A 27,319-nucleotide genomic window follows, 5' to 3' on the forward strand; every position below is an offset into this window, starting at 1 on the left:
GTTTCTATTCTCACTTGACATGTCAATGAGGCCATACAGTAATGCATATGTTGATGTTTTTTGTCCCTCAAAAGAATGCAACGTCTTCCTCCCTCTGGGGGAAGAGGAAAGCTCCTCAATCATCAACAAGAGCTTGCCATAGTAGATATGGTTGTTGCAAATAATGCAATTAAACTGCATGAGATTCAAAGCAGAATTTTGGAGGAGCAAGAGATATTTCACAATATCAATAGCATCAGCCTCGCAACCATTACGCGGACATTGTCCAAACACAGAGTGCGGATGAAACAGCTCTACACTGCTCCCTTTGAGAGGAACAGTGAGCGAGTCAAGGTGTATCGCCTTGGATAACATCAGATGCGATGTGGATGAAAACTTGTGGCCTAACCCTGAAGATCGCAGGGATTAGATAAAGGAATGTTGTGGTTTTTTTTAGTACTCCCTTTTTACTGGGCTTTTTGCTGTTGCTTTTTTGTTCATGGATATTTTGTTAACTTTAAACAATACTGTAAAACGTTTTCTGTTGTATCATACTAAACAGTATTTCTACTATACCTCCTAGAGTAAACAGTGAAGAAAAAAAAAAACTGATTCGCTTTTTACTGGAATGCTTTTGAATGTGAACATTACATGTGGATATACAGTTCCCAACCAAAACATTTGGCGCAAAAAAACAGTGGATTGCATGTTTTGCATGCAAATACCTGTAAAACTGAAACATAAAAGTTTATGCAGTTTTTGTAATGTCGACAATAGCCAGTATTTTGAAACCTGGTGTACTTTGATTGGCTGCATGTTCCTTGTGAAGTGAAAACAAGAGTTATTCTTTGAAAGAATAATTTCATTTTGAGTCAGATGTCCAGTGTTTTGGTAAAGTTAGTGTGTGCAGAGAAAGATGTCTTCTATTTTGAAATGAAGAGTATATAGTTAACAAAATGTGCTTTTGAGAAGAAAATGATCTATTTGGCCAATTGTGTTTTGTAGGTGTAAGTCTGTGTTAAGAGTTTAGAAAAAGTATTTTAAGTATAGGTAAGCGCTCGTTAGCGATGGAAAAAATACTGTAAGGTATTGACAAGACTGCCCAATTAGCTTCATGAGTTCAGGTAACTGAGAACTTTGTTCAGCCAGTGGGTTTTAGTGTTTTAGCAATTGTAAAAAACTGTATGTGCGCAAACACATGACAGCTTAATTGTAGACACACCAAACAGGTTTACATTTTTTTACGATCGGATACACACTAAAATCAAAAGTATTACACAATTATCAAAACCTTCACTCAAGGAGCAAAACAACGGCTCAGATCTGCACAACTATAAGCACATTTAAACATCACACTTTTTTGCGAAACCATACACACAAGTGATTTGCAAAGCACTAAACACAGTTTTATGCTTTAGACACAGACGTACATCAAGAGGTCACTTCCTTGCAATTCCAAAACACTCTGTCAAGTTTATGAGCCGGTCGAATTAAAACAGCCATCAAGTGCCCAAACACATGATTGCTTACAGTTTTGTACGATCGGATACACACAATTTTGACTGCTCGGTTTTGTTTTTCAATCTCCTCACACAATAAGCACAACCACACCCAATGAGCAAAACATCAGATCCATTGCAAAATGAAACACTCTTGTAAAATCTATACACTCATTTAACCAAAACCATATTTTGTTACCATATGAAACACACACATTGCATATACTGAATTCTGTTTGTACCACTTACACACTTCTGTTATAAACCTAAAACACTTTTAGCAATACTACTTCTCAGTGATGAGAGTAGTGTAAGTGAAGTACACAGAGAAAGTGAAAATACACAATACAGTAAAAACACTACACAAGACCAATGCTGAAAATATTATTTACGTAATTCTCTCTACTAGTGCAGTGCCCGTAGGAATTATGTAGTGTTAACAGACGTAGGTGTAGCTGTTGGGTAGTGTAATAGCAAGACATGTTTGCACTCCACATAGGTACAGGTTAGACTGAAGTAATACGGGGCACTTTTTACATATCATTATTTTGAGATCCGGGGCTAGAATCTCTGAGAACACTTTAATGTAAGACCATTGGTAACCAATAAGATTAAGATTTTTGAATGTATAGTTCGCGAAATATTTGTATTTTACCGTTTGCCGTGCATTGAAATGCATTGGGTTTAGCGTCGCTAAACCCAATGCACGACAAACGGTAAAATACAAATATCTCAAAAACTATAAATTCAAAAATCTTCAAAATCAAGGATGCACAGGTTCATGACATGCGTAAGCTACATGCGAAATATCATAACTAACGTATCTACCGTCAGGGAGATATGCCCTAGACAGACTACTCTGAAAGGTATGATGGTCCCATATGGTTTCCATTCAGACTGCACTTATTCAGATCAGAGTATTTCTATAGGAAACTCACCTTGTTTCACTGCCGTATGTAGTCTGTGTTTTCTTGTTCCAGTATGTGTAAATAATAAGCCACTTAGCTAATTGTCTTGTTGCAAAAACTGACAATCGAGTTTGACCATCCGGTTTTATAGGTTCTGAGCGTGACATAGCTTGTTTGATTGTGACGTAATTTCGGTGCACAGTGGGACTTGCTACGGGAAAAGATAACCCATTGTTTCCTACGGGAAACGGTAAAATACAAATATCTCGAAAACTATAAATTCAAAAATCTTCAAAATCAAGGATGCACAGGTTCATGACATGCGTAAGCTACATGAGAAATCTCATAACTAACGTATCTACCGTCAGGGAGATACGCCCTAGACAGACTGACACTCCACAAACCCACACACACACAGATTCCTGGATTTATAGATAGATATACCCAAATCAGTCAACATGGAGAATCGCAACAAAACATGTCCCAGTTTTCATGCTACTTCAGCAGTGTGCATAACACTGTAAGCTCAGCAAATATCAGACAAACGTGAAAAGATGTTTCCAGTACAGGTTACAATTCCATTTACAGTCAAAAAAAAATAAATCAGAAAAAATACAGTACAAATAAAGTTGCATTTTACCCTGATGTCTTTTTAGGACTTCAGGTTGCCAGTGTTGACTGAAAAACCTGATGGACATTGCTGTATTGAAAAGGGCATGGTCACCGATAATGTTCGCTTGAATTTCTCTGAGCCTGATAGCATTACGTATTTGCCAAAATCATGTTTACAGTATGATCTCTCTATCTTGTTCTTGCGTGAATATGGGCCTGTCCTCCTTTCAAGTTTACAGTATTTGATACATTTTGAGCACATTTTCCTCCTGCTTCAGGTCTTCCTCTTCCTCTACTTCCACCTTGACCTCAGCCTCATGGCATGGCCTCGGCCTCTTCCTCCTTCTCCTCCTCTGTGGATTCCCCCTCTCACCCTCACCACTTCTTCTGACTCCTTCCATTTTGGTTGAAGACAGATTACAGTTACTCATCTGCTGCATTTTTATAGTGCTTAAACCTGTTTGTTGTGTTTGGGCATTGAAGGCTGTGTTTATTTGACCGGCTCATACGTGTGGTAACTTGACAGAGCGTTTTGGAATTGTAAGGAAGTGACCTCTTGATACACGTCTGTGCCTGAAGCATAAAAGTGTGTTTAGTGCTTTGCAAATCACTTGTGTGTATGGTTTCGCAAAAAGTGTGATGTTGAAATGTTCTTATAGTTGTGCAGATCTGAGCCGTTGTTTTGCTCCTTGAGTGAAGGTTTTGATAATTGTGTTACACTTTTGATTTTAGTGTGTATCCGATTGTGCAAAAAAACTGCAATTGTAGACACAACAAACAGGTTTAAGCACTATAGAAATGCAGCAGATGAGTAACTGTAATCTGTCTTCAACCAAAATAGAAGGAATCAGAAGAAGAAGAAGAGTGAGGGTGAGAGGGGGAATCCACAGAGGAGGAGAAAGAGGAAGAGGAAGAGGAAGAGGCCGAGGCCATGCCATGAGGCCGAGGTCAAGGTGGAAGTAGAGGAAGAGGAAGACCTGAAGCAGGAGGAAAATGTGCTCAAAGAAGAAGAAGACCAAATGTATCAAATAAACTTGAAAGGAGGACAGGCCCATATTCACGCAAGAACAAGATAGAGAGATCATAAACATGCTTTTGGCAAATACGTAATGCTATCAGGCTCAGATAAATTCAAGCGAACATTATCGGTGACCATGCCATTTTCAATACAGTAATGTCCATCAGGTCTCTCAGTCAACACTGGCGACACTGACAAATCCTAAAAAGGCATCAGGGTAAAATGCAACTTTATTGGAAACATCTTTTCACCTTTGTCTGATATTTGCTGAGCTTACAGTGCTATGCACACTATTGAAGTAGCATGAACACTGGGACATGTTTTGTTGTGATTCTCCGTGTTGACATGTTGACTGATTTGGGTATATGGAGAGAATTACGTAAATCATATTTTCATCAGTCTTGGGTAGTGTTTTTACTGTATTGTGTATTTTCACTTTCTCTGTGTACTTCACTTACACTACTCTAATCACTGAGAAGTAGAATTGCTAAAAGTGTTTAAGGTTTATAACAGAAGTGTGTAAGTGGTACAAACAGAATTCAGTATATGCAATGTGTGTGTTTCATATGGTGACATTATAGTTTTGTTAAATGAGTGTATACATTTTACAAGAGTGTTTCAATTTGCAATGGATCTGATGTTTTTGCTCATCGGGTGTGTGGTTGTGCTTATTGTGTGAGAAGATTGAAAAACAAAACCAAGCAGTCAAAATTGTGTGTATCCGATCGTAAAAAACTGTAAATGAGTGTATAGATTTTACAAGAGTGTTTCATTTTGCAATGGATCTGAGGTGTTTTGCTCATTGGGTGTGTGGTTGTGCTTATTGTGTGAGGAGATTAAAAAACAAAACCAAGCAGTCAAAATTGTGTGTATCCGATCGTAAAAAACTCCAAACACTATAGAAATGCAGCAGATGAGTTACAGGTTTTTTTTATGATTGCTAAAACACATTTCTTGAAACAGTCACCCATTTTCTCAAAATTGTAAACTCAAAACCTCATCTTCAAGCACTATTTACAAATCCTCTGAATCCCCTTGCAAAATGAAACTTTCGCCTCAAAATCAACCACTGCTCTCAAATCATAATCAAAGTGATCGAAATGATATACACTTTCAAGCAGTGAGTAAACAATACACCAGAAAATAGAAAACACATTGTTCAAAACATATAGTTCTCAAGGAAAAGTACATGTTTAATCTCAAAACAAATTTCATATTTATCCGTCATCTTTTGATGAACAAAAACATGTTCTCTCATAGTAGCTAAAATTGTATCAGAAATTACTATTCTGCTTTGCTCTAATTTGTGTTGGTTCTTTCTCCTCCTTGTACCCCTATAGTACTGTACCCTGCATCTCACTACTCACAACGCACTTGTTCTTTGTTGATATGAACTCTTCAAAACACAACACAAAATTCTCTGCTTTAGACACAGATTTCAATTGTTAACCACACTTTCTTCAAAACACTAAACACCATCCTCTCTACTTTGCACACTTCATCAATGCGAAAACCTCCTTGTTTTCAGACAGAACCCACTGCTATTCAAATAGCAAAACTTCCATTTCCAAAGCTGTTGTGCAATTTTAAATCAAAACATAAGCTCCTGGTTTGGAGAACAATTTATGGCAACATTGCAGTGAGAGGTGACCAGAGAGGCAGAGGAGTGAGAGTAAGAGGAGGAGAAGGAGAATGAGTAAAAGGATGAAGAGGAAGAGCAAGAAAGAGAGCCATTACTGTATCTCTTTAGAGATTCAGGCCAATGTGTTCAACCATGAGGTCAACATGGGTTTGACCATACATGAGGCTGGCCAGAGGGTTCAACCAAACATAAGCCGCTTCTCAGTTGCATCCATTCTCCGGACATTCAGAAGAGATTCTCATGACACTTAACTTCATGAGAATATGATACGTGTTTGCAGTGGACATATTAAGGCCATGGAACTGGCTATAAAATGTTGAGTAAACGACATTCAAGGAACCGAGTCAGTAAAATGATCCCAACTTCCCATCAATATTTCTAAGCACAAATGTGAAGGTACACGGTGAGCCAGTATTCTGTGTATATGCTTTGTCTCCCTCCTTCACTGGCTGAAACCACCGTACTGAGAGCCAATCAATTTATAGCTTACCATGTGACATCAGGTCAAGCTTAGTTTGGTGTCGGCCGCTTTCTATCCTTCCCTTTCCCGCTTCTTCTCGAAAATCTTGAATTTCAATGGCCTTAATAAATCACTCTATTTTGTCAACGACTCTTATCTGCGAATAATGAGTCAAATTGAGCTGGTTGAGGAGTCAACTGGATATTTGTGTGACGTGTTTGGTAAAACAATGGATAACACCCACTGTTACGTAATCATTGTACTGAAATTGGTTACAATGTAACAAGCTTTTTATGTTTTTCGTCTTGAGATATTTTGTGAGTTGAAATGGAATGTAGATGGTTCATGAATTCAATGTATCTTTGTGTAACCTTATCAACGTGCATGTCACAATGCAGGTGTAATGCTTTTGAGAGACCCAAGGCGTTCCACATTAACAAAGCAAATATAAACGAAGCAGTTTTTTTCTCTCTCTCTTTTGACTGCAATTAACAATATGAGGTGCAAAATCATGTTTTTTTTTTTTTTTAGATTTGACCATCACCAGTGTAGGAAGAGATGCATTCAAATGAAATGTTGGGTGGCTCTTAAAAGAGCCTTTGTTTAACTACAAAGAGCAGCACGCGAAGCGCAATATTTACTTCTTTTTAGGGGCAGCCTTTTTCGCCTTGGTGGCTTTAGGCTTGGCCACCTTGGGTTTCGCTGCCTTAGCTTTCTTGGGGCTCTTAGCTGCCTTCTTGGGTGCGGCGGGCTTTTTGGCCTTCTTGGGGCTCTTCGTTGCCTTCTTGGGCGTAACGGGTTTCTTGGCTTTCTTCGGAGACTTCTTTGCAGCAGCTGCGGGCTTCTTTGCCACTGCCTTCTTGGGCTTCTTGGCTACAGCGGGCTTCTTTGCTGCCGGCTTCTTGGCTTTGACGGGAGCCTTCTTCGCAGGCTTCTTCACCTCTGCCTGTTTGTTCAGCTTGAAGGAGCCGGACGCGCCAGTTCCTTTCGTCTGAACCAGTGTGCCCTTTGAGACGAGACTCTTGATGGCCACCTTGACACGAGCGTTGTTCTTTTCCACATCGTATCCACCAGCGGCTAAAGCCTTCTTCAGGGCAGCCAGAGAAACTCCCTTCCTCTCTTTGGATGCAGTGATGGATTTGACGATAAGCTCGCCCACACTGGGTCCGGTTTTCTTGGGCCTTGGTGCCTTCTTCTTGGGAGACTTAGCAGGCGCGGCAGCTGGGGCAACTTCAGCCATAGTTTCGTGGTGTCTAACGATCAGAGTACGAGAGAATCGAGTGAACGAGTACCACGAGTCGCCAGCGGGTTGTATTTAAGATAGGCATGAGAACCGTTGAGACTCAACTGAAAGAGCTCTCCATTCCTCTCTTCCGTGATGGACTCGCTTGTGTTTTCTCCACTCGCATTTTGTAACAAAATGTGTCTAACGAAACAAAATGTGCGGATATGAAGATGTCGGTTGTGAAGTTCACACCTTGCACTTTAAAGCAAACTTAAATTACCTCGCATTTTCACCCTTTCCGTGTTTCAACGAACAGAGAACCGTAGAAGTGACAGGGGCGTCGTGGCAACCCATATTTCTTTTCTGAGGAAAACTCCTCTAAAAAAGTTGTAAAATCATTTGGCATTTGCACCTCGGTGAGCAATAGAACAAACCATGGACCTCTATGACCCGTATAATCGGTAATAAAGTACCCTGTGCGAATCTGTGCTTTTCAGATGGGATCTGTTTGGACTTAGTGAAACACATGGCTGCCAGACATATTCGGCCGATCCGACATCACAGCAGACACACATCCTAATGGGAATGCAGACATTTTGAACATTTATTGGAAACAAACACTTTGAACACTTTCGTAAATACAGATACATTTAAAGACAATCAAAGTTGTAGCCCATATGGTCGAATACAGTTCGTGCCTTTGGGACGATTTCAGGTTTGTACTATACTGAACCCAAAAATGAGCGGTGACCATACCATTTTCAATAATGTCCATCATGTCTCTCAGTCAACACTGGCACTCATTCTGGAAAGAAGAAAAAAAAAACGTATTTGTACTGTATTTTCAGATCTTTTATTTTAGTTTTACTGCAATTGTAACCTGGATACAGAATATGTTGGTCTGATATTTGTTGAGCTTAAAGTGTTATGCACACTACTGTAATAGCATGACAACTGGGAAACTCGTTGTTGTGATTCTCAATGTTGACTGGTTTTGGGTGTATGGAGAGAAATTAATTATATTTTCCGCAGCATTGGTCTTGTGGTGAATGTATTGTATATTTGCACTTTCTCTGTGTACTTCTCTTACACTACCCTAATCACTGAGAAGTAGAAATGCGACATCTGCTTATAGTGGTGCAAATCTGGGCATATGTTTTGCTCCTTGAGTGTAAGGTTTTGTTCATTGTGTAATACTTTTGATTTGAGTGTTTATGCAATCGTACAAAACTTTGGTGAATGTATTGTATATTTGCACTTTTCCTGTGTCGTTCACTTACACTCTAATCACTGAGGTGTAGAATTGCTAAAAGTGTTTTAGGTTTGGAGCAGCAGTGTGTTACTGGTACAAACAGAATTACAGTGTTTCACACAAAAAACTTCATGTACCAATCAGTCGACCCAATTTGGCATTTCTTCACACTCCCTTATCTGTATAGACTCTGACTTTCCTGCTTTACACTCTAATGTCAATTACACATCACCTTGTCAAATCACTACACACAATGTTCAGTTGTTGCAGACACTTTTCAAGTAAAATCTCAAAGCAACAACAACACACAAATATAAACATTCAGGTCAGTTGCCTGTGATGTGGATAATGCCCCCCTGCCCGACAGGAACCGTAGGCATGTTGTGAAAAAAACGATAAGTTATATGTTTCATGCGTGTGTGTGTGTGTGTGTGTGTGTGTGTGTGTGTGTGTGTGTGTGTGTGTGTGTGTGTGTGTGTGTGTGTGTGTGTGTGTGTGTGTGAGTGTGTTTGTGTGTCTGAGTGTGTGTGTGTATGTGTGTGTGTTTTAGTGTGTTTGTGGTAACGCAATTTGTTTTGATAAATTAGTGTATTGTTTTTAGATGCATGTTTAATTTTGCAAAGGATGTGAATTGTTCTACTAATTGGGTGTGTGGTGGTGCTAATTGTGTGTAGTGTTTTGAAAAACAGGGCCCTGTTTTCAAAAATGTGCTTCTGCAATCAAGAAAAAACTGTAATGATATTGTTCCATACATCATGGTATAGTGTAGGCGTGGATGGGTTACAGGACTGAGAGGAAGTTTAACGATAAGAGATATTACTTGCAGGTGTACATGTTATAAGATTGCATGCCTTTGAATCATCAGGTATTTCCGTTGGATTGCCTACACACTAAACCCTGCCTCACTAGCAAGGCACAATAGACTTACACAGACTGAACTATAAGTCCCACTTGGTCCAGGTCATACTCTTTTCTACGCCATGCACTTCACTATTCCCCATCGCAGCAGACATCAACATAGGAGAAGAGGAGGACAGTTTCACAAAGAAAATAAGTTTCTCTAACTGTGACACAGAGAAAAACACCATTTAATGTTTAAAATCTCCCTGAGCCTTGCCATGCTGATTTTGATGATTATTTTTTCAGAAAAATGCAGGGGGCTGGATATCCCCCCTTCATCTGCAGTTGGCTGTGCGTAACGACGAGGAGTTGAACAAATTACTTTGTGGTGTCACCATCGCACAAGGTGGTGTGTTAGGCTCAGAGCTTGGGGTTAACTTACACTTTCTACTCCCCTTATATTTGATGGCAGTAGTTACTAGTTACGATTTTACACAAGCTTTTAAAATCCAACAAATTGTTAAAGAAGGCTTCTCATGTCTTACAAATAGAAGGGTGCAGTCTCAGATTTCAAATGTTCATGAATTGTTAACAGCTCCACCAAATAGTGATTTTCCCTCTAAATGTCTCACATTGCTTAAGTCAATAAACGTTCCAATGATCTCACATCTCACCAAAAGTGAAAGACTAGTTAAAAGGTGAAAGAACAGATTGTGGCGATACATACGTGGAGTAGCAATAGTTTCAAACGTTTCAAAAAGTTAAACGAGACTTTGACTCATTGTTTTAATATGGGCCACCATAGACCCTGAACAACTAGAGGCTCACAAAAATCTCAACAATGGGCATCAACAGGACGTTTCTGAATGTATAGTTAACCTTATGTCACCTCGACAATTATTATGTTGTTTATACATTGGCTGAGGTAGTTTGGTCTTTCTGGCTGTGTCCAGACAACCCAATGGTAGTACATTGAGTGTCTAAATATAGTGTGTTTATGTTCAAGTATGTATCAAAATCAAGCTAGGCTGCTAGTGTTTACATAAATGCAAGTAACATGAATGGCATTGACCAGTGCCTGCTACACCAGTTATTAAAGAAAACAACATAAAGTCCTTTTCTGATAGGTGTATGTGCCAATTGGTGGGGGGGCAGAGTGGCACTTTAAGCAACTTGGAATGAACTTTTAAAAAGTAATTGGGTGGCTCTTAAAAGAGCCTTTGTTTGATAGTTTAGAGGTCAGATTTACTTGGACTTCTCGGTCTTCTTGGGCAGGAGCACAGCCTGGATATTGGGCAGTACACCACCCTGAGCGATGGTCACTCCGCCGAGCAGCTTGTTCAACTCCTCGTCGTTGCGCACAGCCAGCTGCAGATGGCGGGGAATGATACGACTCTTCTTGTTGTCACGGGCAGCGTTGCCGGCCAACTCGAGAATCTCAGCAGTCAGATACTCGAGCACTGCAGCCATGTAGACCGGAGCACCAGCACCAACACGATGAGCATAGTTGCCCTTGCGGAGCAGCCTGTGAACACGGCCCACGGGGAACTGGAGTCCAGCCCTGGAGGAGCGAGTCTTGGCCTTTGCTCTAGCCTTTCCACCGGTTTTGCCTCTGCCGCTCATTTTAGGAGTTGTATGGGTTCTTCCGAATACTGAAGTGTAGCAAAACGGGGAGGGGAGTGTATTTATTCTCCTCAAGCTCAGCGTTGCTCATTGCCTCAGTGGTTGAGGCGAGAATACTGAGAGCCAATCAACGTGTAGGTCCTGCGGGAAGACAAACGTTGCTTCATTTTGGCGCCTGCTGGATATCCTCCTTTCCTTTTGTGCGTGATCTCCAAAATCACTGAATATTTTAACGCATGCAATAGTTAAAACGACACCTTCCAGTTTAGGTTGCAGCTTGGTTTCCAGATATGTCAGTTCAATGGTCACAATAATCACAAAGTCCCAGAATCTCCATGTATTGCGAACACCTTTAAAATGGAACAAACTGAAGTGGTTAGGTGATACAAAGTATCTAATGGACCGGCTTGTAATCATGTTTGAATGATACAAAAATAACAACGATGAGCAGAATTCTGCAAGCATATTTCAATTTTTTGGGGATCCGTCAGCTGTATTTAATTTAAATAGAATTTAATAGCTTATTAAAGATGTATTAACAACACACTGTTTATTTATTATCAGCCACTCTGGCTAAACTTCACTTAAAGATTAACTTTTCTTTCTGGCTCTAAAGCAGGTGAATACATACTGCCATACCATGTGTGTTCATTGCTTAATTGGTTGGTGGGGATTTAAAACCTTGATAGACTTTACATCTTCAGCTGAAAATATTGCAAACGTAGCTTGAGCTTGAAGCATACATTACTCATTACGACCAATTGTTTTTATAGGAACAATGCATTTGAAAGACCGCACACCATCATGGGTAGTTGGCTAGCGAGAAAGAGGGTTACATACACCACTTTAAAGACAGATCCCGTAGCCTTACTATGAAAACAACTATTATAAAATGGACTGTATGGGTTACAAAGAGTCGAGCTCCCAAAGGCCATGGATCCTTTTAGTGGTTCGGTCGGTCATAATAGTTACATTTTAGACAAAGAGGATTGGATATAACCGTCCACTTAAATTCTATGTACTTTGAATACTGAATGACGTGTCAAGGTGACGTACAATTTGCTGCATGTACGCGCCAACACCAGTAGAGAAAAGTAGGAGGGACGGACGAGGAGGAGTGTTTATAGTCTTCAAACAGGTCCTCCAGATGGATATAAGACCTCGTACAACACGCTGAGGTGCACACATTGCTGTAAAACTAAAACAGTGACAATGAGTGGAAGAGGCAAAGGAGGAAAAGGACTCGGTAAAGGGGGCGCCAAGCGTCATCGTAAGGTTCTTCGTGATAACATCCAGGGCATCACTAAGCCCGCAATCAGGCGTCTTGCTCGTCGTGGCGGTGTGAAGCGTATCTCTGGCCTCATCTACGAGGAGACCCGTGGTGTGCTGAAGGTGTTCCTGGAGAACGTCATCCGTGATGCCGTCACCTACACCGAGCATGCCAAGAGAAAGACCGTGACCGCAATGGATGTCGTCTATGCTCTGAAACGCCAGGGTCGTACTCTGTACGGTTTTGGAGGTTAATAATCTTTCACCTCATTCTGAGACAAAGGCTCTTTTAAGAGCCACCCAAATACTTACGTAAAACATGATTCCAATTGCGTTTATATTGAAAAATGGGAATGTTCAATACCAATGTGTGGTGTAAGATGTCAACTATGGCGCACTAATACTGAATATAACCTACAATGCACAACACGGCCAACAGCCACTGTAAATGCATAATTATTTATTTTAGTGAGCCTTCTCCTGTTAGGTTCATTGTAAATGTATTCCCACTGATTTCATAGCTTTACTGCTTAATGATAAGCATGGCTATATCCCCACATGCAATACCAAGTTCAAAAGTACAATTGTATGAGCTGATCCACGTTATATGGAAGTGGCGAATATACCAAGAGTAGTGTGTTTGCAAAAGTATTGTGAGGCAATGTAAAATGCAGGCCATTGCCAGGGAACTCAAAAGTCAATGAAAAAAACAATCTCACCAACAAAATCCCACGAAGATACTCTGGGGCCCCCTACAAAGTCATACACGGCAAACCTTTTTTGAGTTTTTCCTAATCTGTTTGGGATAACATAGGACATACAGGACAACTGAAAAAAAAACTGTAACTCCCATAACAGGGAGCACTCCTATGGAAACCAAATTTGAACCAATAATCAAACCAATAATCAAATTCACATCTTAGTCTTTTTGACATGTAGATATTCTAACTGAAGAAAAAAAACGATTCAGTTATTGAGTCATATGCTGCAACTCACTTTCATGGATGCACGTATAGGCTACTTGAATCTCTCCTATAAAGACTTTGTCAGTGTTAACGATGCAGATTTATTGAAAATATGTATCACTAACAATGAGGCTTAATTAATGCCGCAGGTCTCGTATATTGACTTCATTTTGGTCATGCCAAGGTAGCTCAGAAAGTGCGGGAAGATGACAAAAGAAGGGGAAGTGCGGACTAAACTATCTTTCTGTGGTCAGAGCGGGCTTAGTAGACGGACCCGCCCCTGCGCTTCAAAGTAACCAACCATCGTCTGGGATTCTGGTCATGGCTGGCCTAGGTGAAATATTAGCATAGAGTGCTGTATATATAGAGGTGGCACGACTGCATGCAGTGCCGCAGTTCTGTCTGAATCCTCATACAGAAAGCATCATGCCTGAGCCAGCAAAGCCCGCCCCGAAGAAGGGCTCCAAGAAAGCCGTGACCAAGACCACAGCCAAAGGCGGCAAGAAGCGCCGAAAGACCAGGAAGGAAAGCTATGCCATCTACGTGTACAAGGTCCTGAAGCAGGTCCATCCCGACACTGGCATCTCCTCCAAGGCCATGGGCATCATGAACTCTTTCGTGAACGACATCTTCGAGCGTATCGCTGGAGAGTCTTCCCGTTTGGCTCACTACAACAAGCGTTCCACCATCACCTCCAGGGAGATCCAGACTGCAGTGCGTCTGCTTCTGCCCGGCGAGCTTGCTAAGCACGCCGTGTCTGAGGGAACCAAGGCCGTCACCAAGTACACCAGCTCCAAGTAAAGCGTTTTACGCTTTTCAACCCAAAGGCTCTTTTAAGAGCCACCCACATTGTCTTTGAAAAGCAGTTCCAACATAATCAAAATCTCCTTATGTTTTCAGGATGTTCCTCTAGAGAGGGTTGCGCCTACCTTGTTTCGGAAAATCACATAAGACTCCACTATCACACATTTTTGTAATATGAACGATGATCAAACCGAATTCTGAGCTCGAAATACGCACCTTGTGCGCATTTTTAATGTTGTACGTCAACTGCAGCCTAATTCTAAAACCGAAACGACATATGTGGAGCAGTTTTGCAATGCAGAGAACACAAACTGCAACACACTGCACTATACAATAAGTTTGCGTGTAGATGACTCGATACACTGGCCGCAACAACGTAACACAAAAAAAAAAAACCCAACGGTTCCAGATGTTGCACTCGTCTTTTTTTGTCAACAACAGGCGTGTGACAGGGAGTTGCAGAGTACGTCGCAAATGTTTAGGAACATTGTTTTGCATATGGTGCTGTCTTCCATCAGATGTAGTTCTTGGTATCGCTTCACCTTAGTCTTTAACTTCGGTTCTGACTGATCTTGAAACAAATACAACTGCAGTTATCATGTTATAGCTTAAATTTGTATGCACTCACTATTTTTATTTTATATTTATTTGATTTAAATTGTTTGGCATCACTGTGCACGTACATCCGTTGCTGTTCAGCACGTTGAGCTGCATTGTTCTGTATGAAAGGTGCTATACAAATATAAAGGTTATTAGTAATACTACTACTATATGCCCTACACATAGTGTATATGGTAAAAAGAATTTTCGGTCATTCTAGCGTCGGCTTTCAACCGTGACTTCTACTGGGGGGCTAAACATACTGTATGGTAGTAGCTAGAGTATAGTATGTGCGTGGGCTATTAAATAGCGTGTGTACCAACACTGGATGGAAAATGAGCTTTCATGAGTTATTTAGGTGGCTCTTAAAAGAGCCGTTTGTTTTTCTTGACGTTGTCGGGATCAACTTAAGCACGCTCCCCGCGGATGCGACGGGCCAGCTGGATGTCTTTGGGCATGATGGTCACCCTCTTGGCGTGGATGGCGCACAGGTTGGTGTCCTCAAACAGACCAACCAGGTAAGCCTCGCTGGCCTCCTGAAGAGCCATGACAGCAGAGCTCTGGAAGCGCAGATCGGTTTTGAAGTCCTGGGCAATTTCCCTGACCAGACGCTGGAAAGGCAGCTTGCGGATCAGCAGCTCAGTGGACTTCTGGTAACGACGGATCTCTCTCAGAGCCACTGTGCCGGGCCTGTAACGATGGGGCTTCTTCACTCCGCCGGTGGCTGGTGCGCTCTTACGAGCAGCCTTGGTGGCGAGCTGCTTTCGCGGAGCCTTTCCTCCGGTGGACTTACGGGCGGTTTGCTTCGTTCTTGCCATTGCAAAGTCTGCTTCAATGCTAGGAGTATGCCAGTACGCAAGCAAGCAGGGTATTTATAGGTTACAACCTCGACCAGCCCCCTGATGACGTTTACTTGCTGGCTACCGCTGATTGGTATTCAACGCCCTGATTCCGGTGGCGCCTAAAATTCAAAGTACAAAGCCCTTCTCCTACTCTACGAGCGTTTTTGCCTTAATTCAGAAATTCGTTCAGTATATAGACGCTTGACGTACAAAATGTATAATCTTATCCAACAACAACGCAAGAAGTGTTTGCTTGCATTTTTAATGTACATATTTGCCAATATCTTTATATTCACTGGCAGTCAATGCCTTATGATACTAAACTTTAAGTTAACTTGGTATTATCAAATGTATTATACATTTTCATTGTGGGAAAAGGGGGTCATAGTTAGCAACTGTGGTTTTCAGAGTACTGTGTGTTGGGCACACACAGGCATTTGAGACTGGAATCAGATTCAAAACCTAGAACCAGCGACCTCAGGAGTGTCCCAAATGCATGGTCTAGTTACCAATCCATGTACTTGGACACCTTTACCGCACATATGTGTGAATCTCTTTCACTAAATAGATGTGAGTTTGTATGTTACAGTACAGAAACTTGAAATGCTCCTTTCACATTAACTTCATATTCCTTTAGAAAGCCATAGGCAGTTCCTATTTTCCATGCTTATATCTTATCTGCAAACATCAAGTCCAACTTTCACCCATTACATTTGTGCATCATGCCGAATAGAGCCTGGGAATGCCCATTCTCAAATAGATGTGGGTGGCTCTTAAAGTTTTTACCATTGAATAAACACTCAAATCAAAAGTATAACACAATTATCCAAGTCGTTTGCAAGGAGCAAAACCCGGCCCAGAGATGCACCACTATAAGCACAACGTCAGTGCACACTTTTTGAGAAACAACACAGTGATTTACAAAACACTAAACACACTTGCATTCATTACGACACAGAAGAATATCAAGATGACACTTCCTTCCAATTCCAAAGCACCGACTGTCAAATTACCACACCTATGAGCCAATTGCTAAAACACAGCCATCAAGTGCGAAAAAACACATTAGTGCTAACATTTCTTTATGATTGAATAAACACTAAATTCAAAAGCATTACACAATTATCCAAACTGTATACTCAAGGAGCAAAACCTGGCCCAGATTTGCACCACTATAAGCTAAATGTCAGCCTCACACTGTTTGCCAACCATTACACACAGTGATTTGCAAAACACCAAACACATTTATATTATTGCACACAGATATATATCAAGATGTCACTTCCTTGCAATTCCAAAGCAGTGACTGACAAATAACCACCCCTATGAGTAATGCAATTGCTTACAGTTTTTCTCGATTGTTTACCGTTTTTTAAGATTGGATAAACGCTAAAATCAAACGTATTACACAATTATCAACACCTTAACTCAAGGAGCAAATCAACGTCTCAGAATTGCACCACTATAAGCACATGTCAACATCTCACTTTTTGCGAAACAATACACACAAGTGATTTGCAAAACACTGAACACACTTGAATGCTTTAGACACAGAAGTATATCAAGAGGTCACTTCCTTGCAATTCCAAAACATTGACTGTCAAATGACCACACCTATGAGCCTGTCAAATAAACAGAGCCATTACAGTTTTTTACAATTGCTAAAACACATTCTTGAAACAGTCACTCATGTTCTCTAAACTCTAAACACAAAACCTCATCTTCAAGCACTATTTACAAAACCTCTGAATCCTCTTGCAAAATGAAACTTTTGCCTCAAAACAGTTTTACCTGTGCTCAAAATCAAACACTGCTGTCAAATCATAAACAAAGTGTTCAAAATGATATACACTTTCAATCAGTCAGTAAACAATACACCACAAAATAGAAAACACACTGTTCAAAACATATAGTTCTCAGGGAGATGTACAGGTATAGTATAGTTCTCAGGGAGAAGTACATTTCATATTTATCTATCATTGACTTTTGATGAATGAAAACATGTTCTCTCTCATAGTAGCTATACAAATGTATCAAAAATAACTACTTTGCTTTGCTCCTATTTGTGTTGGTTCTTTCTCCTTCTTGTACCCCTATAGTACTGTACCCTGCATCTCACAGCTCACAGCCCACTCTTGTTCTTCGTTGATATGAACCTACAACCAGTCAAAGTCTATTGAGCAATCAGTACTGTTACTGTACCAAATAGAAAGCACAATGTTCAGGGCCATACAACTTGTTTTCGTTTTGTCCTTATACAGCCTACAATGCACTGTAGGCCTACTACAATATACACTACCACAGTAAAAGGGACACAAATCAAAGGAGTCAACCTGGTGTTTACTTGTCCTCCTCCCCTCACATTGTTTCTTCTATTCATTCTCAGACTTTCTCCTTCCCACCTTCAACAACCTGTTTGCTCCCTAAACTGGCTCATATTGGTTGTGTCACATCATTTGATACAAGTTAAATACATTTTGAGTGGTTGTGTTCAATCAATGACATTTGTTCTCTATTTGTATTTGATTGTTGCCACTTGTGTTTACCAGTATGGATGACATGTGAATTAGAGTGCAGAATGTGTTTTAAGACTGAGAATGTGTTTAGAGTTTTGCTGAAAAGTCTAAGTGAGACCTGCAAATTGTGTTTTGCCATGAGAAATAGTTTAAGGTATTGACAACAGACTGCACAATTAGCTTCATGAGTTCAGGCAACTGAGAACTTTGTTCAGCCAGTGGGTTTTAGTGTTTTAGCAATTGTAAAAAACTGTAATTGACACACAGCTGATGTATGTTGGGTATATTGTGTCAACCACAGCTGATTCCAGTCTGGCTTAGAATCAATGGCATTACTTAGGTATACAGTAAAAGGAGGACTTTGAGGAATGATGTTTTTGGAAACAGAAACCGAAAAAGATGTCTGGACGAGGAAGAGTTAGAGCAAGGGGCCCAGGGAGAAGAGCAGGCCCAGTGAGAGGAGCAGTGAGAGGTGTAGTAGTGAGAGGAGCAGGAGTAGTGAGAGGAGCAGGAGAAGTGAGAGGAGCAGGAGTAGTGAGAGGTGCAGGAGAAGTGAGAGGAGCAGGAGTAGTGAGAGGAGCAGGAGTAGTGAGAGGAGCAGGAGTTGTGAGAGGAGCAGGTCCAGGGAGAAGAGCAGGCCTAAGGAGAGGGCAAGGTAGAGGTATAAGAATGCGTGGTGGTGGCATTCTAAGGGCTACAAGGGCAGTAGTGAGTGATGGAATTCGTGCCATGTGATAAACCACGGTCTTTCACTAAGAGAGGCTGGTGAAAGAGTACAGCCCAATTTGAGGCGGTCAACGGTTGCGTCAATTATACGCATCTTTCAACAAACCAACAGGTAAGTTTGCATTTTACATGGATTGTTTCTATTCTCACTTGACATGTCAATGAGGCCATACAGTAATGCATATGTTGATGTTTTTTGTCCCTCAAAAGAATGCAACGTCTTCCTCCCTCTGGGGGAAGAGGAAAGCTCCTCAATCATCAACAAGAGCTTGCCATAGTAGATATGGTTGTTGCAAATAATGCAATTAAACTGCATGAGATTCAAAGCAGAATTTTGGAGGAGCAAGAGATATTTCACAATATCAATAGCATCAGCCTCGCAACCATTACGCGGACATTGTCCAAACACAGAGTGCGGATGAAACAGCTCTACACTGCTCCCTTTGAGAGGAACAGTGAGCGAGTCAAGGTGTATCGCCTTGGATAACATCAGATGCGATGTGGATGAAAACTTGTGGCCTAACCCTGAAGATCGCAGGGATTAGATAAAGGAATGTTGTGGGTTTTTTTAGTACTCCCTTTTTACTGGGCTTTTTGCTGTTGCTTTTTTGTTCATGGATATTTTGTTAACTTTAAACAATACTGTAAAACGTTTTCTGTTGTATCATACTAAACAGTATTTCTACTATACCTCCTAGAGTAAACAGTGAAGAAAAAAAAAAACTGATTCGCTTTTTACTGGAATGCTTTTGAATGTGAACATTACATGTGGATATACAGTTCCCAACCAAAACATTTGGCGCAAAAAAACAGTGGATTGCATGTTTTGCATGCAAATACCTGTAAAACTGAAACATAAAAGTTTATGCAGTTTTTGTAATGTCGACAATAGCCAGTATTTTGAAACCTGGTGTACTTTGATTGGCTGCATGTTCCTTGTGAAGTGAAAACAAGAGTTATTCTTTGAAAGAATAATTTCATTTTGAGTCAGATGTCCAGTGTTTTGGTAAAGTTAGTGTGTGCAGAGAAAGATGTCTTCTATTTTGAAATGAAGAGTATATAGTTAACAAAATGTGCTTTTGAGAAGAAAATGATCTATTTGGCCAATTGTGTTTTGTAGGTGTAAGTCTGTGTTAAGAGTTTAGAAAAAGTATTTTAAGTATAGGTAAGCGCTCGTTAGCGATGGAAAAAATACTGTAAGGTATTGACAAGACTGCCCAATTAGCTTCATGAGTTCAGGTAACTGAGAACTTTGTTCAGCCAGTGGGTTTTAGTGTTTTAGCAATTGTAAAAAACTGTATGTGCGCAAACACATGACAGCTTAATTGTAGACACACCAAACAGGTTTACATTTTTTTACGATCGGATACACACTAAAATCAAAAGTATTACACAATTATCAAAACCTTCACTCAAGGAGCAAAACAACGGCTCAGATCTGCACAACTATAAGCACATTTAAACATCACACTTTTTTGCGAAACCATACACACAAGTGATTTGCAAAGCACTAAACACAGTTTTATGCTTTAGACACAGACGTACATCAAGAGGTCACTTCCTTGCAATTCCAAAACACTCTGTCAAGTTTATGAGCCGGTCGAATTAAAACAGCCATCAAGTGCCCAAACACATGATTGCTTACAGTTTTGTACGATCGGATACACACAATTTTGACTGCTCGGTTTTGTTTTTCAATCTCCTCACACAATAAGCACAACCACACCCAATGAGCAAAACATCAGATCCATTGCAAAATGAAACACTCTTGTAAAATCTATACACTCATTTAACCAAAACCATATTTTGTTACCATATGAAACACACACATTGCATATACTGAATTCTGTTTGTACCACTTACACACTTCTGTTATAAACCTAAAACACTTTTAGCAATACTACTTCTCAGTGATGAGAGTAGTGTAAGTGAAGTACACAGAGAAAGTGAAAATACACAATACAGTAAAAACACTACACAAGACCAATGCTGAAAATATTATTTACGTAATTCTCTCTACTAGTGCAGTGCCCGTAGGAATTATGTAGTGTTAACAGACGTAGGTGTAGCTGTTGGGTAGTGTAATAGCAAGACATGTTTGCACTCCACATAGGTACAGGTTAGACTGAAGTAATACGGGGCACTTTTTACATATCATTATTTTGAGATCCGGGGCTAGAATCTCTGAGAACACTTTAATGTAAGACCATTGGTAACCAATAAGATTAAGATTTTTGAATGTATAGTTCGCGAAATATTTGTATTTTACCGTTTGCCGTGCATTGAAATGCATTGGGTTTAGCGTCGCTAAACCCAATGCACGACAAACGGTAAAATACAAATATCTCAAAAACTATAAATTCAAAAATCTTCAAAATCAAGGATGCACAGGTTCATGACATGCGTAAGCTACATGCGAAATATCATAACTAACGTATCTACCGTCAGGGAGATATGCCCTAGACAGACTACTCTGAAAGGTATGATGGTCCCATATGGTTTCCATTCAGACTGCACTTATTCAGATCAGAGTATTTCTATAGGAAACTCACCTTGTTTCACTGCCGTATGTAGTCTGTGTTTTCTTGTTCCAGTATGTGTAAATAATAAGCCACTTAGCTAATTGTCTTGTTGCAAAAACTGACAATCGAGTTTGACCATCCGGTTTTATAGGTTCTGAGCGTGACATAGCTTGTTTGATTGTGACGTAATTTCGGTGCACAGTGGGACTTGCTACGGGAAAAGATAACCCATTGTTTCCTACGGGAAACGGTAAAATACAAATATCTCGAAAACTATAAATTCAAAAATCTTCAAAATCAAGGATGCACAGGTTCATGACATGCGTAAGCTACATGAGAAATCTCATAACTAACGTATCTACCGTCAGGGAGATACGCCCTAGACAGACTGACACTCCACAAACCCACACACACACAGATTCCTGGATTTATAGATAGATATACCCAAATCAGTCAACATGGAGAATCGCAACAAAACATGTCCCAGTTTTCATGCTACTTCAGCAGTGTGCATAACACTGTAAGCTCAGCAAATATCAGACAAACGTGAAAAGATGTTTCCAGTACAGGTTACAATTCCATTTACAGTCAAAAAAAAATAAATCAGAAAAAATACAGTACAAATAAAGTTGCATTTTACCCTGATGTCTTTTTAGGACTTCAGGTTGCCAGTGTTGACTGAAAAACCTGATGGACATTGCTGTATTGAAAAGGGCATGGTCACCGATAATGTTCGCTTGAATTTCTCTGAGCCTGATAGCATTACGTATTTGCCAAAATCATGTTTACAGTATGATCTCTCTATCTTGTTCTTGCGTGAATATGGGCCTGTCCTCCTTTCAAGTTTACAGTATTTGATACATTTTGAGCACATTTTCCTCCTGCTTCAGGTCTTCCTCTTCCTCTACTTCCACCTTGACCTCAGCCTCATGGCATGGCCTCGGCCTCTTCCTCCTTCTCCTCCTCTGTGGATTCCCCCTCTCACCCTCACCACTTCTTCTGACTCCTTCCATTTTGGTTGAAGACAGATTACAGTTACTCATCTGCTGCATTTTTATAGTGCTTAAACCTGTTTGTTGTGTTTGGGCATTGAAGGCTGTGTTTATTTGACCGGCTCATACGTGTGGTAACTTGACAGAGCGTTTTGGAATTGTAAGGAAGTGACCTCTTGATACACGTCTGTGCCTAAAGCATAAAAGTGTGTTTAGTGCTTTGCAAATCACTTGTGTGTATGGTTTCGCAAAAAGTGTGATGTTGAAATGTTCTTATAGTTGTGCAGATCTGAGCCGTTGTTTTGCTCCTTGAGTGAAGGTTTTGATAATTGTGTTACACTTTTGATTTTAGTGTGTATCCGATTGTGCAAAAAAACTGCAATTGTAGACACAACAAACAGGTTTAAGCACTATAGAAATGCAGCAGATGAGTAACTGTAATCTGTCTTCAACCAAAATGGAAGGAATCAGAAGAAGAAGAAGAGTGAGGGTGAGAGGGGGAATCCACAGAGGAGGAGGAAGAGGAAGAGGCCGAGGCCATGCCATGAGGCCGAGGTCAAGGTGGAAGTAGAGGAAGAGGAAGACCTGAAGCAGGAGGAAAATGTGCTCAAAGAAGAAGAAGACCAAATGTATCAAATAAACTTGAAAGGAGGACAGGCCCATATTCACGCAAGAACAAGATAGAGAGATCATAAACATGCTTTTGGCAAATACGTAATGCTATCAGGCTCAGATAAATTCAAGCGAACATTATCGGTGACCATGCCATTTTCAATACAGTAATGTCCATCAGGTCTCTCAGTCAACACTGGCGACACTGACAAATCCTAAAAAGGCATCAGGGTAAAATGCAACTTTATTGGAAACATCTTTTCACCTTTGTCTGATATTTGCTGAGCTTACAGTGCTATGCACACTATTGAAGTAGCATGAACACTGGGACATGTTTTGTTGTGATTCTCCGTGTTGACATGTTGACTGATTTGGGTATATGGAGAGAATTACGTAAATCATATTTTCATCAGTCTTGGGTAGTGTTTTTACTGTATTGTGTATTTTCACTTTCTCTGTGTACTTCACTTACACTACTCTAATCACTGAGAAGTAGAATTGCTAAAAGTGTTTAAGGTTTATAACATAAGTGTGTAAGTGGTACAAACAGAATTCAGTATATGCAATGTGTGTGTTTCATATGGTGACATTATAGTTTTGTTAAATGAGTGTATACATTTTACAAGAGTGTTTCAATTTGCAATGGATCTGATGTTTTTGCTCATCGGGTGTGTGGTTGTGCTTATTGTGTGAGAAGATTGAAAAACAAAACCAAGCAGTCAAAATTGTGTGTATCCGATCGTAAAAAACTGTAAATGAGTGTATAGATTTTACAAGAGTGTTTCATTTTGCAATGGATCTGAGGTGTTTTGCTCATTGGGTGTGTGGTTGTGCTTATTGTGTGAGGAGATTAAAAAACAAAACCAAGCAGTCAAAATTGTGTGTATCTGATCGTAAAAAACTCCAAACACTATAGAAATGCAGCAGATGAGTTACAGGTTTTTTTTATGATTGCTAAAACACATTTCTTGAAACAGTCACCCATTTTCTCAAAATTGTAAACTCAAAACCTCATCTTCAAGCACTATTTACAAATCCTCTGAATCCCCTTGCAAAATAAAACTTTCGCCTCAAAATCAACCACTGCTCTCAAATCATAATCAAAGTGATCGAAATGATATACACTTTCAAGCAGTGAGTAAACAATACACCAGAAAATAGAAAACACATTGTTCAAAACATATAGTTCTCAAGGAAAAGTACATGTTTAATCTCAAAACAAATTTCATATTTATCCGTCATCTTTTGATGAACAAAAACATGTTCTCTCATAGTAGCTAAAATTGTATCAGAAATTACTATTCTGCTTTGCTCTAATTTTTGTTGGTTCTTTCTCCTCCTTGTACCCCTATAGTACTGTACCCTGCATCTCACTACTCACAACGCACTTGTTCTTTGTTGATATGAACTCTTCAAAACACAACACAAAATTCTCTGCTTTAGACACAGATTTCAATTGTTAACCACACTTTCTTCAAAACACTAAACACCATCCTCTCTACTTTGCACACTTCATCAATGCGAAAACCTCCTTGTTTTCAGACAGAACCCACTGCTATTCAAATAGCAAAACTTCCATTTCCAAAGCTGTTGTGCAATTTTAAATCAAAACATAAGCTCCTGGTTTGGAGAACAATTTATGGCAACATTGCAGTGAGAGGTGACCAGAGAGGCAGAGGAGTGAGAGTAAGAGGAGGAGAAGGAGAATGAGTAAAAGGATGAAGAGGAAGAGCAAGAAAGAGAGCCATTACTGTATCTCTTTAGAGATTCAGGCCAATGTGTTCAACCATGAGGTCAACATGGGTTTGACCATACATGAGGCTGGCCAGAGGGTTCAACCAAACATAAGCCGCTTCTCAGTTGCATCCATTCTCCGGACATTCAGAAGAGATTCTCATGACACTTAACTTCATGAGAATATGATACGTGTTTGCAGTGGACATATTAAGGCCATGGAACTGGCTATAAAATGTTGAGTAAACGACATTCAAGGAACCGAGTCAGTAAAATGATCCCAACTTCCCATCAATATTTCTAAGCACAAATGTGAAGGTACACGGTGAGCCAGTATTCTGTGTATATGCTTTGTCTCCCTCCTTCACTGGCTGAAACCACCGTACTGAGAGCCAATCAATTTATAGCTTACCATGTGACATCAGGTCAAGCTTAGTTTGGTGTCGGCCGCTTTCTATCCTTCCCTTTCCCGCTTCTTCTCGAAAATCTTGAATTTCAATGGCCTTAATAAATCACTCTATTTTGTCAACGACTCTTATCTGCGAATAATGAGTCAAATTGAGCTGGTTGAGGAGTCAACTGGATATTTGTGTGACGTGTTTGGTAAAACAATGGATAACACCCACTGTTACGTAATCATTGTACTGAAATTGGTTACAATGTAACAAGCTTTTTATGTTTTTCGTCTTGAGATATTTTGTGAGTTGAAATGGAATGTAGATGGTTCATGAATTCAATGTATCTTTGTGTAACCTTATCAACGTGCATGTCACAATGCAGGTGTAATGCTTTTGAGAGACCCAAGGCGTTCCACATTAACAAAGCAAATATAAACGAAGCAGTTTTTTTCTCTCTCTCTTTTGACTGCAATTAACAATATGAGGTGCAAAATCATGTTTTTTTTTTTTTTTAGATTTGACCATCACCAGTGTAGGAAGAGATGCATTCAAATGAAATGTTGGGTGGCTCTTAAAAGAGCCTTTGTTTAACTACAAAGAGCAGCACGCGAAGCGCAATATTTACTTCTTTTTAGGGGCAGCCTTTTTCGCCTTGGTGGCTTTAGGCTTGGCCACCTTGGGTTTCGCTGCCTTAGCTTTCTTGGGGCTCTTAGCTGCCTTCTTGGGTGCGGCGGGCTTTTTGGCCTTCTTGGGGCTCTTCGTTGCCTTCTTGGGCGTAACGGGTTTCTTGGCTTTCTTCGGAGACTTCTTTGCAGCAGCTGCGGGCTTCTTTGCCACTGCCTTCTTGGGCTTCTTGGCTACAGCGGGCTTCTTTGCTGCCGGCTTCTTGGCTTTGACGGGAGCCTTCTTCGCAGGCTTCTTCACCTCTGCCTGTTTGTTCAGCTTGAAGGAGCCGGACGCGCCAGTTCCTTTCGTCTGAACCAGTGTGCCCTTTGAGACGAGACTCTTGATGGCCACCTTGACACGAGCGTTGTTCTTTTCCACATCGTATCCACCAGCGGCTAAAGCCTTCTTCAGGGCAGCCAGAGAAACTCCCTTCCTCTCTTTGGATGCAGTGATGGATTTGACGATAAGCTCGCCCACACTGGGTCCGGTTTTCTTGGGCCTTGGTGCCTTCTTCTTGGGAGACTTAGCAGGCGCGGCAGCTGGGGCAACTTCAGCCATAGTTTCGTGGTGTCTAACGATCAGAGTACGAGAGAATCGAGTGAACGAGTACCACGAGTCGCCAGCGGGTTGTATTTAAGATAGGCATGAGAACCGTTGAGACTCAACTGAAAGAGCTCTCCATTCCTCTCTTCCGTGATGGACTCGCTTGTGTTTTCTCCACTCGCATTTTGTAACAAAATGTGTCTAACGAAACAAAATGTGCGGATATGAAGATGTCGGTTGTGAAGTTCACACCTTGCACTTTAAAGCAAACTTAAATTACCTCGCATTTTCACCCTTTCCGTGTTTCAACGAACAGAGAACCGTAGAAGTGACAGGGGCGTCGTGGCAACCCATATTTCTTTTCTGAGGAAAACTCCTCTAAAAAAGTTGTAAAATCATTTGGCATTTGCACCTCGGTGAGCAATAGAACAAACCATGGACCTCTATGACCCGTATAATCGGTAATAAAGTACCCTGTGCGAATCTGTGCTTTTCAGATGGGATCTGTTTGGACTTAGTGAAACACATGGCTGCCAGACATATTCGGCCGATCCGACATCACAGCAGACACACATCCTAATGGGAATGCAGACATTTTGAACATTTATTGGAAACAAACACTTTGAACACTTTCGTAAATACAGATACATTTAAAGACAATCAAAGTTGTAGCCCATATGGTCGAATACAGTTCGTGCCTTTGGGACGATTTCAGGTTTGTACTATACTGAACCCAAAAATGAGCGGTGACCATACCATTTTCAATAATGTCCATCATGTCTCTCAGTCAACACTGGCACTCATTCTGGAAAGAAGAAAAAAAAAACGTATTTGTACTGTATTTTCAGATCTTTTATTTTAGTTTTACTGCAATTGTAACCTGGATACAGAATATGTTGGTCTGATATTTGTTGAGCTTAAAGTGTTATGCACACTACTGTAATAGCATGACAACTGGGAAACTCGTTGTTGTGATTCTCAATGTTGACTGGTTTTGGGTGTATGGAGAGAAATTAATTATATTTTCCGCAGCATTGGTCTTGTGGTGAATGTATTGTATATTTGCACTTTC

The 27,319-nt window shown here is 40.4% G+C and overlaps 6 protein-coding genes across 6 annotated transcripts; 2 read left to right on the forward strand and 4 right to left on the reverse strand.

The window, feature by feature from the left end:
- Positions 1-6,755: 6,755 nt before the first annotated feature.
- On the reverse strand, positions 6,756-7,358 carry LOC308382663 (histone H1-like; the record flags this gene model as incomplete). Its single annotated transcript, XM_080861052.1, has 1 exon — positions 6,756-7,358. One exon carries the CDS (start codon positions 7,356-7,358, stop codon positions 6,756-6,758), a length of 603 nt encoding a protein of 200 aa, XP_080717178.1.
- Positions 7,359-10,296: 2,938 nt separating this feature from the next.
- LOC308382677 (histone H2A-like) lies at positions 10,297-11,058 on the reverse strand (the record flags this gene model as incomplete). The annotated part of the gene is made up of 1 exon (XM_080861065.1): positions 10,297-11,058. One exon carries the CDS (start codon positions 11,056-11,058, stop codon positions 10,681-10,683), a length of 378 nt encoding a protein of 125 aa, XP_080717191.1. The 3' UTR covers positions 10,297-10,680.
- A 1,212-nt stretch (positions 11,059-12,270) lies between these two features.
- Positions 12,271-12,648, forward strand: LOC308382658 (histone H4; the record flags this gene model as incomplete). The annotated part of the gene is made up of 1 exon (XM_080861047.1): positions 12,271-12,648. The coding sequence occupies one exon, from the start codon at positions 12,271-12,273 to the stop codon at positions 12,580-12,582; it is 312 nt and encodes a 103-aa protein (XP_080717173.1). The 3' UTR covers positions 12,583-12,648.
- Positions 12,649-13,718: 1,070 nt separating this feature from the next.
- Positions 13,719-14,093, forward strand: LOC308382675 (histone H2B 1/2-like; the record flags this gene model as incomplete). The annotated part of the gene is made up of 1 exon (XM_080861063.1): positions 13,719-14,093. The coding sequence occupies one exon, from the start codon at positions 13,719-13,721 to the stop codon at positions 14,091-14,093; it is 375 nt and encodes a 124-aa protein (XP_080717189.1).
- A 1,010-nt stretch (positions 14,094-15,103) lies between these two features.
- On the reverse strand, positions 15,104-15,514 carry LOC308382674 (histone H3.2; the record flags this gene model as incomplete). The annotated part of the gene is made up of 1 exon (XM_080861062.1): positions 15,104-15,514. The coding sequence occupies one exon, from the start codon at positions 15,512-15,514 to the stop codon at positions 15,104-15,106; it is 411 nt and encodes a 136-aa protein (XP_080717188.1).
- Positions 15,515-25,659: 10,145 nt separating this feature from the next.
- On the reverse strand, positions 25,660-26,262 carry LOC308382673 (histone H1-like; the record flags this gene model as incomplete). Its single annotated transcript, XM_080861061.1, has 1 exon — positions 25,660-26,262. The coding sequence occupies one exon, from the start codon at positions 26,260-26,262 to the stop codon at positions 25,660-25,662; it is 603 nt and encodes a 200-aa protein (XP_080717187.1).
- Between the last annotated feature and the right edge of the window lie 1,057 nt (positions 26,263-27,319).

The sequence above is a fragment of the Sprattus sprattus genome, assembly GCF_963457725.1.
Source record: "Sprattus sprattus genome assembly, contig: scaffold_103, whole genome shotgun sequence".
NCBI classification, from domain to species: domain Eukaryota; kingdom Metazoa; phylum Chordata; class Actinopteri; order Clupeiformes; family Clupeidae; genus Sprattus; species Sprattus sprattus.